This window comes from Notechis scutatus, chromosome 4 (assembly GCF_049901735.1).
Source record: "Notechis scutatus isolate UNSWTSFEM ecotype Mainland chromosome 4, rNotScu1.2, whole genome shotgun sequence".
Taxonomy (NCBI): Eukaryota; Metazoa; Chordata; class Lepidosauria; order Squamata; family Elapidae; genus Notechis; species Notechis scutatus.
Window position 1 is genome coordinate 90,114,673 of NC_142012.1, and position 14,623 is coordinate 90,129,295.

At 40.2% G+C, this 14,623-nt stretch overlaps 1 protein-coding gene across 2 annotated transcripts in view; it reads right to left on the minus strand.

The window, feature by feature from the left end:
- Window positions 1–14,623, minus strand: part of UNC5B (unc-5 netrin receptor B) — a 230,148-nt gene that overhangs the window by 50,641 nt on the left and 164,884 nt on the right. For both annotated transcript variants that reach the window (XM_087964090.1, XM_087964089.1), the window contains exon 3: window positions 2,023–2,166. In XM_087964090.1, the coding sequence (XP_087820216.1) occupies window positions 2,023–2,166 (144 nt within the window). The remainder of the gene's footprint in view (window positions 1–2,022; window positions 2,167–14,623) is intronic.

Sequence of the window (14,623 nt, forward strand, 5' to 3'; positions counted from 1 at the left end):
GAGATATCACAGAACCATCAGCCTCTTGGGAGTTTAGTAATTAAATCACTTTCGCACAGCTATTGCTTCTTGCATTGCAAGCATTACAAAGGATATGTCAGGCTTTTATTATGTCAGGCAAATCATGGCCTAAGTGCTGCAATCGTATAAAATGCTTAATGTCTGAACAGCTATGTTCACATAACATACTCAGCTCATTTTTTTTAAAAACCTTGGCTTGGTGAACATGACCAACGCAGAACACTTGGTTAGTTAATGGTTAAGTGTGTTATGCAAACTCAGAAATTGGCTTAATCTCATTTACCAAGTTTAATGTGATCTCAGCTGGTGTGACCAGCGTAACCTGGTTACCCTCCAGGTATTTGGGACTGCAGCTCCCCCAGTACCAGCCGTTATGTCTAAATATCCTTCAGAGTAAATTTAGGGTGAATGAAACTGGGTTACTGCTGGTTAAAGAGAGCAAAAAGGAGAAATATAACTAAGATGCTATGTATGCCTTTGGATCTTAACCTCTCACTCCTGTAGTACCCCAAAAAAGCTGAATATGTCAATCAGGGCTGTGAAAACTGATTCCTGCTCCAGAGCTACTTCAACAACCTAACTGACAAGGATGCCAGTTCCTAGCTTGTGTGATTATAAATGATCTCAGGCTAAAAAGAAAGCAAGTCACATGTTTGTGTGCCAGCTGGAAACGTAGACACAAACAGTATCCTCATCCCTATCTCAGCTACATTACTGAACAAGATATGAACAACAATTTAGAATCCAGGACAGCGATACAATTTAGTCTGAAGACCCCCAGGGAGGAAAATGCTCTTTGCTTTGTCTTACAACCCCCAAAATAAGGGATTTCAGATTATATTCTGTTAAAAGCCAAGCTTCCTTAAAAGTTGAACAGGGATTTTCCATGGCGCTCTGCTGTTTTCTGCACTGTGTAGCTGCCAAAAATAGAAATATTGTTCTAGCACCTCCTACTCTTGCAGAGTGACACAAAATGATCTCATCCAACCTGGCCAGAGTCCATCTGTAGCATGGATTCTAGAATGTGACCCAGCTGCAAAAAGTCCAGAAGTCAGATAAGAAGATGTGACTGGACAAGCGAAAGGCGAAGCAAAGTGCTGTCTTGGAAAATCAGGGTGTAATTGATGGGCAAACTTGGATAGCCAGAGAAATAACCCCCGGAAGGAGCATAATTTGGCCACCATATCTCTGATGGAAATTGATTAGAAATCAGAAACGCTGGAGATGCAATTGACCAGAAACACATAAGTCAGAGACAACTGCAGTTGAAGAGAATGAAGAACAAGGATTACTGAAGGCAAGCTTTTGCCTTGGCAGTGACCATCTTGAAACACTTTTGTGGGAACAGCATCATATCATCATCTTCATTTAACAACTCCATAATCCCTTGTGGGGTGGAGTCTGGGCAATTGAACAAAGCTAGCAGTGTTTTAATAGTCGGATGCCCTTCCTGTCACCAATGAGGAGTTTTTCTTCAGCAGATATATTCTCGGTAATGCCCAGAGAGAGAAACATCTGCTTCTACCTAGGATCGAACTCACAGCCTCCTGATTGTGAGGCAAGAACTCCACCTCTAGGCCACTGCACCACTTCTCTGTGGGAACAGCATATGATATGGAGAAAAAGCTGCAGCAGGACCAAGAAATGTTTGTCCATCCTCTGCTTTATTCCAAAATCAGATTTATTTTCTTCTACGAGCAGATTTTTTTTTTTACATGATTGCTCCTTCCCAATAAACCCCCCAAAAAGCACCAATGAATTTTTTCTTCCAGTAAAGGATATCTCAAGATAACTACTTCTCTCTTGGACGCACACAAGCCTTTCATTAGCTAATAGTCTATAAAATGTTTGAGCGAGTGAATTATTTTAATGCGGCTGTTCGTGATAGTCCCCTTTTTTCTGCAGGGTATGCAAGCGGACTAAACACCAGCAGTGAACTCATGATGTAAAAAGATCTTTAAAAAGAAAGAAGGATCGAAAAAAGAACCTTCCCGAACCTACATGCTATCCGAACGTAAGCTCTGCGGCTTTTTGTGGTTCCAGCAGAACTCCAGGCCACACACTGACACCAGTAATCTTCTAGACCAAACAGCTCCTCCACTTGCTGGCGAGAGACTTCGATCTGGACTTCTCTTACAAGGAGGCCTGGAAACAAATAATCCAAAAAAAGTGAATTATTATGGAGTTGGAGGAACCAAGACCTGGAAGAATTACTGTAGGTTTAAATGAAACACCATTTATGAAGAAGGGAGGAATACACACCCACACAGATCAGAGACAAGTGGGGAAAAATGTAGTCTTCTACTGAGGTCTACATCAATGTCCTCTCTAAAGATCAACATCAGATAAACACAAGTTTTTGTTTTTGATACGTTTGTGTAACTTTGCGTTACATCTGGGCTTTGTGTACAACTATTGTACACAATGGGTCTGGCACATTTGAGCTTTGCATACAACTACTTAACTCCTTCCGTTTCTTGTGTGCACCATTTTTAGGTTAAGGTTGTTTGCATACACAGTACTACAAAAGCTGCACACATAGTTTACCTATAATGAAAAAAGGTTGCTATTGGCCCTTTTTTCTCTTTTTCTTACATCATTTTATCATGTAATCATTTTCTTACATGATTAAGACTCAAATCTTCCTAATGATGCATATTTAACTAATCACATCACCGGGTTAAATGTGATAATGCTACTTGCTAGACAATCAGCAAAGAGACTTTTGATATCATACTCCTAGTCTGATTTTTGATATAATAATGGTAATAGTATTATTTTAGAATAATTATTAATATTAATAATGGTATTATTATATTATTATAGCTAAACCTTGGCTATCAAACAGCAAAAAAAAAAAAAGAGAGAGAAAATGCTGCTCAAATCTTACATTTGCTTTACACGTATGAACTGAAGCCTTATGGAAAACCAGAAATTGAAATCTGATCATTGACAAGTATGGTAATAATTTTTAGCACAGTTATACTAATGGAATTTGGTCTAGAGAAATGTGCTAGAAAGCAATTAATGGGGTAAAATCCTGGTAATGAAATTGAAATGCTGAATGGCCAAACCACCAGGATAAAGCTTACAAGTATCTGGACATTTTACAGTTGGATAACATCAAGCACGGACAAGTTAAAACGAATATATCCAAAGAGTGAGAAAAAGTGCTAAAGACAAAATTAAATGGTGAAAACATTATCAAAGCCATCAATACTTGGGCCATTCCTTTGATACGCTGCTGAAATTACCGTGTTTCTCATATAATAAGGCCGGGTCTTATTTTTTTTTGAGCCCCGAAAAAATGGCTAGGCTGTCTTTTCGGGGGTGACTTAATTCCCACCCCTTGCATCTTCGGGCAGGCGGGCAGCGAAGGCTGGGATGTTGACCTCAGCATTGGTGGGGCACTTCATATCGGGGTCAACGCAGGTAGCACCATATCCGGTGTGCAACAAAAGTACTTCCTAACGGCAAGCCCCCACCATTCCCCCCATTTTGCATGTTTTAATATAGGCCTTACTTTGGGGGGAGGGGCTTAATTTCATTTCATGCCTATAAAACATGCTGGGACTTCCTATTGGGGGAGGCCATATTGTTGGAGAAACAGGGTATTAAACTGGACCCAAGCTGGACAGTTTGGATCAAAGAAAGAAGAAGAAAACTCATGACTATTCAATGTGCACTATGACTGGACTCCACCTTGATACTCTTTCAAAGGGGTGGCTCTGGAATTCTAGGATTTGAAGTGCATACATCTTAAAGTATCCCAGGTTGAGAAGCACTGTTCCAAATAGTACAAAGACCGAAGAAATTAAAATTTAAAGATATTTGGAGCCACAGTGGCGCAGTGGTTAGAATGCAGTACTGCAGGCTACTTCTGCTGATCACCGGCTGTCAGCAGTTTGGCAGTTCGGGTCTCACCGGCTCAAGGTTGACTCAGCCTTCTATCCTTCCGAGATGGGTAAAATGAGGATCCAGATTGTTGGGGGCAATAGGCCAACTGTAAAACACTTACAGGGGGCTATAAAGCACTGTGAAGCGGCATATAAGTCTAAGTGCTATTGCTATTGCTGTTCCTGCCTCTCCCTAACTCCTTGCCTAATTGCCATGGCACAGTATGCCTAGGAAAAGGGTCTTCAAACTTGACCGCTTTAAGACTTGTGGACTTCAACTCCCAGAATTCCTGAGCTAACATGACTGGAGGAGGAATTCTGGAAGTCCATAAGTCTTAAAGTTGTCAAGTTTGAAGACCCCCTAGTGTAGGAAAAGGGGGGAAAGGGGAGAGGAAGCATCTTTGGGAAGTGACGATTAGGACCAGAATCCTCTTGACACTGCAACGAATCTCTTCTTAGGTGGCAAAACTGAAGGTCCTCTTTCACTCATGGTTTCTACCCTTCCAGCCTTAACCTCTGCCACCATCTCGCACCCCCATTCACACAAGCCAATTCTTGACATTCAGCGGAAAATGTAATAGAAAGAGTCAAAAAACATGTACAGTTCATCATAGGCATTGAAGTGTTAAACTTTCTAGTGGAGTAGGAAAGCCTACCAGCAGCTGATTATTGATGGCTGGTGGTGAGGTCTGCAATAAACTCACATCTGTTTCAGAATATGATGTAATTGCAAGTTAAACTGTACTCCCATCGCCTCCTCTGTTTTACACCTGCCTTCATTGCTACACTTTCCCATCTCGGCCTCCATTCTACAAGAGGCAGCGGTACGTGCTTTAATTTCACTGCTTTAATAACATGCCTACAAAGGAAGAGAGTGCCTTCAGCAGCCATTAACTGTTTCTGATACAAAAAAGCAGACAACAATTACCCTCTATTTCACCCTGCACAGATCCTCTAATGAATGACGGTCTTAAAGATAAGCAATGTTTGAGAACTGTCCTTGTTTAAGATGGTTGATGCTTTAAGGAAGATAGCGGGTTGCACGGATAGTAATTTGAAACTGGTAAAACTTGGCAAAGCTTGCTATGTCTTCCTACTTTTCCTGAGCCTGGGAAGTTGTCATTTGATTAATAAAAAATAAATCCCTAAAGCTTTTTTTTTTTTTTTCCAGCTTATGGTATAAAATCCAAGACTATCACACCTCTTCTCTGTATTATTGGAAAACAGTTTGAAGAATGAAGAACGGTTGCAAGAATTGGGTATGGCTAGTCTAGAGAAAAGAAGGACTAGGGGTGACATGATAAGCAGTATTCCAGTATTTGAGGGGCTGCCACAAAGAGGAGGGAGTCAGTTTATTTTCCAAAGCACCAGAAGTCAAGACAAGAAATGATGGGTGGAAACAGATCAAGGAAAGAAGCAACCTGGAATTAAGGAGAAATTTCCAAACAGTGAGGACAGTTAACTAGTGGAACAGTTTGCCTTCAGAAGTTGTGCGTGTTTCATCACTGGAGGCTTTTAAGAAGAGGCTGGACAGCCACTTGCCTGAAATGGTCTTTTGCTTGAGCAGGGGGTTAGACTAGAAGACCTCCAAGGTCCCTTCCAGCTCTATTCTAATTGATTGATTCATTGGTTTGCTTGCTTCCTACAACTCACAGATGTTTTCCCACATGAATATAATTACTTTCTGGGCTAAAGGGGGTTCTATTTCCTCTTTTCTCCTCCACAAAACTCCACTTTTCTCAGGTTTATTTCAAGTCTAAAGGGATAGACAGGAACAGATCAAACCAAAAACATAGGACACTTCGGTTTTATTATACATCACCCAGAGTCAGTTTGGAGTCCGGCAGTGCCTACATTGAATACAAATTAAATTAAAATTCTTACGTAGCCACAGAATGGCTGGTTTCCCAAAACTCACTAAATCAAAGCTAAGTATTTTCTCTTTGAACCTTCCTATTATCTGTCACACATGTTATCTGACAAGGAAGTTGTGAAAATCCAGGAAGAGTGTTGGGAAAACCAAGAATACAATTTTAAGCTCTTTGACAAGGTCTGCTATATAAAAGAAACAGTAATTTTAAAAAGGCAAAGCAGAGAATGTTTTACTGGGGCAGGAGAGAAGGAGATATTCAACCAATACTTTGCCAACTCTGCAAATACGAAATGAGGCTTGCTTCTTTGAAGGTAATAAAGCATGTCTTGATATCTGACATCAATCAGAAATTACACCCGTGGATGCATGTTTTCTATGGAGTCCTTCCTTGGTGCTCTTAGAATCAGTTGTTTGCTTGTAGACATTTCATTACCTGACTAGGGAACATCATCAATGCTACTGAGTGTGACGTTGGCTCCCTGTTTATATATAGTAATTTGCCCTGCCAATGTTGGTAAAGGTACACTTTTCTCCTTTGTAGTTTCTTCATTAGGATATTGTTCTCTGCTTGATTGTTTGTCTGGTGTTATTTTTTCCTTATTGGATGCTGACTGCTGGAGAAGATCTCTCCTGTTGTTTTTGTTTTTTTACTGTCTCTTTTTAAGTGGTTTATAAGTAAGCTTATATTATGTATTTGGCTAAATCTGGTGTGTTGTGTCGTGCTGCTGTCATGGGTTCTTTCTCTAGTCCTGGTTCTATGGAAGTAAAGAGAGCTGTGAGATTGAATGAAACCATACTTTAATCTTCTTCTATTTTCGGTCTTGGATTTTTTGAAAGCACCAAAAACTGCACAATTCAACCCTGAGCTACATATATTCTTTTCTATTGTTTCCTTCTACGTACTCAGATAAAAATTCATTGCCAGCCTCTTGATTATTAAAGTAACTTGAATGCTAGCTGCAACTAGGAGGCTTTAGTAGGCATTGTGTTGATTCCACCCATTCCTTCAGCCATACCCAGCAAACTCCATGCCATATTTCCTTGCTGCATAGCTTCTCTGAATCACAGCCTAGCACGTCTGGCTCCTTTAGCTGGTGTGACAATAACACAGTGGAGATTACAAGAGGAACATGTAGCAAGGAGTCCCTTGGGGCAGAAGAGGCTCCTGCCTATTGCAAATCCATTTGCTATTCGTGTTACCAACTTCCACGCCAATTAAATAATTTAGCCCTTGACGGCATTTAATATGGACTTTTGCGTGAGTTCAACAGTGCATAATAGACTTATTAAATAGACTTATTAAATGGAAACTTTCATTATAGCTATATCTTCTTGCTGTATTTATTTTAAAAAAATGAAATGAAATGAATCTAGCAAATGAAAAAGAAGTCATCATAATTGCTTTGGTTAATGTTATATGCTGTAACTTACAGCCACTTCTCATTAAAATATACAATACAATAGAGCCCAGATCAAAAAAAGGTTTATTTAAAATAAAATTTAAAAAATCACTACTTCAAATAGACACCGGAGCTGAAATCCTTAACCCTGTGATTTAAGAGAAGTATGAGATTAGAGGGCTAATCTGGAATCCATCTACTTTTCGATAGCTTCTAAACTAATAAGCTCAAGCGTCTTATAAAGCTTGTCTTGACTAATTGCTAGAAAGCTCAACATGTATTCCTTCGGGTATCTTTGTAAATATAGTTTCAATCCTCTTTGAATTTGTAAAATATTACAAATAGACAACTCCTCTCTCCACAACACTACTTGGCAATGTGTCTAAAAGCCAAACAGAACTGGTTTAGCTCATGGAATCCTTTGTGTAACATGTTAATAGATCGTACACACATATATATTATCTCTACTGGTGAGGTGCAAAGGATCAGGACCATTAAATTAAATTACAGTTCAAAAAAGATTTATTGTTCAAACCTATAGAGAAGAATCTAGCCAACTAAAGTTCAGTACAAAATTGGCGCCAGATAAGGGTCAATTAAATTCAAGAGGGACTGAATTTAGATTTGTGTTTGTGGAAATATAATGACTCTACAGTGATGACTTGTTTACCTCTTCCTCTCCGTTCTGCCAGCTCTTCTCCTACACTACCACTTATATCACATGTGTCCAAAGTTTATTCCACAATTCACAGGTAGAAAGGAAACAAGTCCCCAATCACAGTTCATTCAGCAGATTCAAAGTCACCTGCCCAATGTTATATCTGCTTTTCATTGCCTCGTATATTTTATTACTGCTACTGCATCACTGCACTGTTTTTATTTGTGTATGCATGCATGTATTTGTTCTTTGGAGACATGAGAAAGGAAGAGAAAAATCTTAAAAACAGAAGCTTTGTTTTATTATCAATTTAATATCGTGGGCTGAATATCTCCTATTTCTGCAAGACCAAAATATTTGTCTGTAGTGAAAATGAGGCAAGGAAATATTTTGAAAATTGGAAAAGAGTGGCAGTGCAAGTTTTAGAAAAAGAAAAAGTTCAATTTAGCTTTAAGTACTAGGTCAGAGGTCATCAGATTATCTTTCTTTATAAATATGTTATTGATGGGAAGCAAATACAAGTGCTCCTCATTTAGTGATTGTATTTGGTTCCAGTGAAATGGTCGCTAAGAAAAGAGAGAGAAAGATAGGTAGGTAGGTAGGTAGGTAGGTAGGTAGGAAGGAAGGAAGGAAGGAAGGAAGGAAGGAAGGAAAGAAGGAAAGAAGGAAAGAAGCAAGCAAGCAAGCAAGGATTGCTGGTTGCTGCTATTTCATTCACGTAATTTTCTCTCATACAGTATCTTGTGCCAGGCCTGTTTCTGTCTCCACACCCCCTCAAAGGGCAAAGTAATTGCTTAAACAAGTTCTTTCTTCCAGATATGCTTTTCCCCACAGGGTGTGTCCTTAAAAGTGCTAACTTGGTGACCTTAATTAGTTGATTACAAGCCTCCCTCTCTGGAATTTTCTGCCTGAAATGGACTAGACAGTTTCACACTGAAGGCTTTCCTCCAAGCATTGGCCACAAAGTTATTTTTTTCATCATGGTTGTAATTGTGAATGGTCACTATCTGAAGCAGTCAGTAAACAATGCCTACCCAGAGCCATCTTCCTACAAACAAACAAACACACATCCAAGTCAGTGGTGGGATTCAATTTTTTTTACTATTGGTTCTGTGGGCATGGCTTAGTGGGCGTGGCGTGGCGTGGCGTGGCTTGGTGGGTGTGGCAGGGGAAGGATACTGCAAAATCCCCATTCCCCTCCCCACTCCTGGGGAGGTTAGTGGGATGAGGGGAGGGAATGGGGATTTTACAGTATCCTTCCCCTGCCACACCCACCAAGCCACGCCACACCACACCCACCAAGCCACGCCACGTCACGCCACGCCCACCAAGCCACACCCACATAATCAGTAGTACATTTTTTTGAATCCCACCACTGATTTGGAGACCCAAGAATGAATGAGAGAATGACTGTTTGTGGAGTTTCCATTTAGAAAAAGGTTTCAGGCTTACGATTTAAACCAAAGCCTAGTCATGATACACAGGATAAAAGCACAATATCTAAAAGAAAGACTGATACGATGATGATGATGATGATGAACACATCAGTGAAGGATACCAGGTGATGAAAGGTTCTGAATGTGGGTGAGATCATTTTTTAGCAGGGTCAGAATGGATCTTGAGAGGAAAATGGAAGAAAAGAAGTGAAATAAACAAGAGAAAAAGTGGAACAATTGCAAGAAGACAAAGCATGAGTCCTATATTAAATACACTGCTCAAAAAAATAAAGGGAACACTTTACAACACAATGTAACTCCAAGTCAATCACACTTCTGTGAAGTCAGACTGTCCACTTAGGTAGCAACACTGACTGACAATCAATTTCACATGCTGTTGTGCAAATGGAATAGACAACAGGTGGAAAGCATAGGCAGTTAGCAAGACATCCCCAATAAAGGAGTGGTTCTGCAGGTGGTGACCACAGACCACTTCTCAGTTCTTATGCTTTCTGGCTGATGGTTTGGACACTTTTGAATGCTGGCAGTGCATTCACTCTAGTGGTAGCATGAGACGGAGTCTACACAAGTGGCTCAGGTAGTGCAGCTCATCCAGGATGGCACATCAATGCGAGCTGTGGCAAGAAGGTTTGCTGTGTCTGTCAGTGTAGTGTCCAGAGCATGGAGGAGCTACCAGGAGACAGGCCAGTACATCAGGAGATGTGGAGGAGGCTGTAGGTGGGCAACAACCCAGCATCAGGACCGCTACCTCCCCTTTTGTGCAAGGAGGGACAGGAGGAGCACTGCCCAGAGCCCTGCAAAATGACCTCCAGTGGGCCACAAATGTGCATGTGGCTGCTCAAACGGTCAGAAACAGACTCCATGAGGGTGGTATGAGGGCCCGACGTCCACAGGTGGGGGTTGTGCTTGCAGCCCAACACCGTGCAGGACGTTTGGCATTTGCCAGAGAACACCAAGATTGGCACATTCGCCACTGGCGCCCTGTGCTCTTCACAGATGAAAGCAGGTTCACACTGAGCACATGTGAAAGACGTGACAGGGTCTGGAGACGCCATGGAGAACGTTCTGCTGTCTGCAACATCCTCCAGCATGACTGGTTTGGCAGTGGGTCAGTAATGGTGTGGGGTGGCATTTCTTTAGGGGGCTGCACAGCCCTCACCAGAGGTAGCCTGACTGCCATTAGGTACCAAGATGAGATCCTCAGACCCCTTGTGAGACCATATGCTGGTGCGGTTGGCCCTGGGTTCCTCCTAATGCATGACAATGCTAGACCTCATGTGGCTGGAGTGTGTCAGCAGTTCCTGCAAGACAAAGGCATTGATGCTATGGACTGGCCCGCCCGTTCCCCAGACCTGAATCCAATTGAGCATATCTGAGACATCATGTCTCGCTCCATCCACCAACGCCACGTTGCACCACAGACTGTCCAGGAGTTGGGGGATACTTTATTCCAGGTGTGGGAGGAGATCCCTCAGGAGACCATCCGCTACCTCATCAGGAGCATGCCCAGATGTTGTAGGGAGGTCATACAGGCACGTGGAGGCCACACACACTACTCAGCCTCATTTTGACTTGTTTTAAGGACATTACATCAAAGTTGGATCAGCCTGTAGTGTTTTTTTCCACTTTAATTTTGAGTGTAACTCCAAATCCAGACCTCCATGGGTTGCTAAATTTGATTTCCATTTATAATTTTTGTGTGATTTTGTTGTCAGCACATTCAACTATGTAATGAACAAAGTATTTAATAAGAATACTTCATTAATTCAGATCTAGGATGTCTTATTTTTGTGTTCCCTTTATTTTTTTGAGCAGTGTATAATAGAGAAAATTAATTTTTCAGGAGAATTAATAGAATTTCTACTTATTAATCAAGAAAGAAGGAAAAACAGATGTGGAAGCTATGTGGAATTGAATGTTGAGAGTTATGGCTACAAAAAAGTAGAAAAGGAGCAAGGGACGATTAAGATAGTTAAGAGTGTGAGAAATTGCCGAATGATTTTGATGGAAATAAGCAATTGCTTTGGAAGCTGTTGAAGCAAGCTGTGCCCAGATCCTCCAGCAGAGTTGAGTGCAATCAAAAAGAAAAGCAACAAAATGATCCAATTATCCCAGGACGGTGGCTAGATTTGGTGTAAGAATTTACTTAAGGCATTTGATGACAGAAGTTTCTTAAAACTGGTCTTGAATAATAATACAGTTTTCAAAAGGCATTTTTACTGCCTTGGAAATTGGAGAGAATTTGGCTTCAAGTATTTTAAATTCTATTATTTTATTATGGTGATTGTCAAACAGGTATTTAAACCAATGCCTAGAAGAATATTTCAAAGTTGCCTCTCTTAAAACCAACCAACAAACAAAGGAATGGGACAACTTCAGATTCCAGCACGCTAAAATTGCCAGGAGAATATGGAATTAACACTGATATGGACTCCATTATTCTATTTCAGTCTATATAAGAATATAAAACCTTTCCTGGATCATATCAAAAGGCCATTTAGTTCAACATCCTGTTCCTAACAATAAACAATCAAATGCCTCTGGGAAACATGCAAGCAAGGCCTGACAATAAAAAAAAACAAAATTAAAAAAAAATGCTTTGTAACTAAATCTGTCCTACCCAGATTTGCCAGGTGGTAGATTCAAATTTAAATTTTACAAACAAAGCCTACTGAACTACTGCACTCCGTGACTTATGTTTAGGGAGGATCAAACAATGATTTCTTGAGGCAATGACCATCTGCAGACTCTCTATAACCTAAAAAGGATTTGAACTGGTATGAGCTAAGTATCTGTTAGTTTGTTAAAATAAGTTGTAGGCCACCTCTTGAGCAACTGTAGGCAACTTTGAAGAGGTTTCCAGTGTAGGTCCAATAAGGCAAGAGTCACTGAAATTTAAGGGAAATAGGTTCACGGTTATTTAATATATTATTTACTTTGGTGCACAAGCTCTAGTTAGTTCCATTACAGAAAGTTGCTTGAATCTAGCCTTAAAATCCTTAATAGCATTATAGACCAAAAACTAGCTTTCAGTTCAGATTCTTGTGTCTCTTACCTCTTATCTCTTGCCCATAAACAATTGACTATGCATTCCTCTTGTTTCCTCCTATGCTCTTAGCAAATGTCTCTTATCTATGAAAGAATTTTATCTTCCTCACTCTAAGATTTTTTTTGTTCTAAACAGCCTCCTGTTAAGTACTTTGTTGAAAAGTTTTCCTGAGGTATTTGTGTATTATGATGTTTAGTGCAATTAGTATGTAGAGTTATTCGGACAACATAATACTGAAATCACAAATCTGTGCAATTTTTTTTGCATTATGATACAAATTAAGTAATATCTCCAAAAATGCATGGATGAAAATTTGTCTACTATTAGGATTATATTATATTATAAGTGGACATTTCTCCACTTTGGCAATGTAGCTCAGGAGTTTAAGACTGGATTTAAAAACATGGGTATTAAAAATGTTACTTCAGGATAAACCATATTTAGAAATGCATCCTCTGACATAAAATACATTCAAAAATTGATATTTTTGTGAGGAATTATGCTCAAGATGGGAAAGTTAATACCCTTCTTACTTAACATCTTTGACACCCTCCTCTGCTGCTGTGAGCCAGTTTGGTATAACAGTTAAAGGCACCAGACTGGAAACTCAGAGACCAGTGAGTTCTAATCCCGCCTTAGGCACAAAGCCAGCTGGTGATTTGGGGACAGTTTCTCTCCCCCCCCCCTCTCTCTCTGAACTAGGAAGAAGACAATGGCAAACCACTTTAAAAACTACAGGGGGAAGTTGCCAGGAGTCAAAATTGACTTGAGGACACACTTTGTTCTTTGTTGCTGCGGTGTTACTGAACATAAAACAGCTGACTGGAACACTGGCAGCAATCTGACTCCATGCTTGCAGCTAGTCTCCTTGTTTTAACAAACCAGCACACAGCCCATGCAGGCACCCACCCAACCACCCACCCACCCACCCACACAGAGACACCCTTATTGTCTACACTCAGGACAGACTGCCTCCCTGCCTCTACCCTTGTTTGAATGCCACTGACTTCTCACTAGAATAGTCTCTTCCTAATTCTTGCCTTTCAGATGCATCTGACTAAATGTAAAAACCACTTTTCAGTTGAGCTCAGCACCTGGTGACTGCATCTTTGCAGTTTTCTTGGCAGGTTTCAGAAAGTGATTTGCCACTGTGACTTCTCAGTCTTGGCAATAGTCCTGGAGTTTTCAGGTACTCGCCCAAGTATTAGCTAGAGTTACACCTACTTAGCTTCCAGGGTCAGCCTTGTTTGCTTAGATACTACTGTATATTGTAACAGCAAGATAGAGGAAGCTGTATTAAAGGAATACTAAACCAAGAATTGTATTTGGTCCTATGGCTTCTACTTCTCGCTTATATTAATATAGCCACCACCCCAATTTGCACTCTTGTTATCTATTCTTCATTTGGGATTAGTTCTTTCAAGTAACAAAAGTAGATTTAACATACAGGTAGTCCTCATTTAGTGACTGCCCCATACGGCAACAGCTCAATTACAGCAGTGATGAAAAATTAACTCTGCTATTTTCCTTGCATATGTAACCTTCAGTCGTCTGTAAAGCAAAGGAAAGCTGAAGTAAGATTGTAAACACAGTTGTGGTATCACTTAGCAACCACTTCACTTAACAAACGAGTTATGAGTCTCTTCTAAAGGAGATTAGAATTGAATGAATGAATGAATGAATTCTTTATTGGCCATGTGTGATTAGACAAACAAGGAATTTGTCTTGGTGCAAATGCTGTTAGTGTACATAAAAAGAAAAGATACATTCGTCAAGAATCATATAGTCATGGGGTAGTCATGGGGTAAAAATAGGCAATCAAATCATACTAGGAAACAGTCAACATAAATGATAAAGATACAAGCAACAAAGTTACAGTCATACAGTTACAAGGGGGGGATGGGTGAAAGAAGTGATGAGAAGACTGATAGTAATGCAGACTTAGTAAATAGAGATTATTCTGATCCCCCCCCCCTCTCTCTCTCTTCTGTCTATCAATCTTGTCACAATTGTATAAGTCTATCATAATAGAAACCTGTTTGGGTGAGGTTTTTTTTCCCATGTTTGTGATTTTATAATTATTTTTTTTTTAAAAAGAGAGAGAACAAGGAGAACTGGATCAGAAATAGACCGATCTGTTTCATCTCTCAATGTATAGCTGCTGTACCAGATTGTAATGTGCACTTTCTACTTTTGAAGGGATATTTTAGGCATCCTTTTGTCTTTCAAAGCAAGATTTGCAAAATACAGAGGTTTCTGTTAAGGGTCC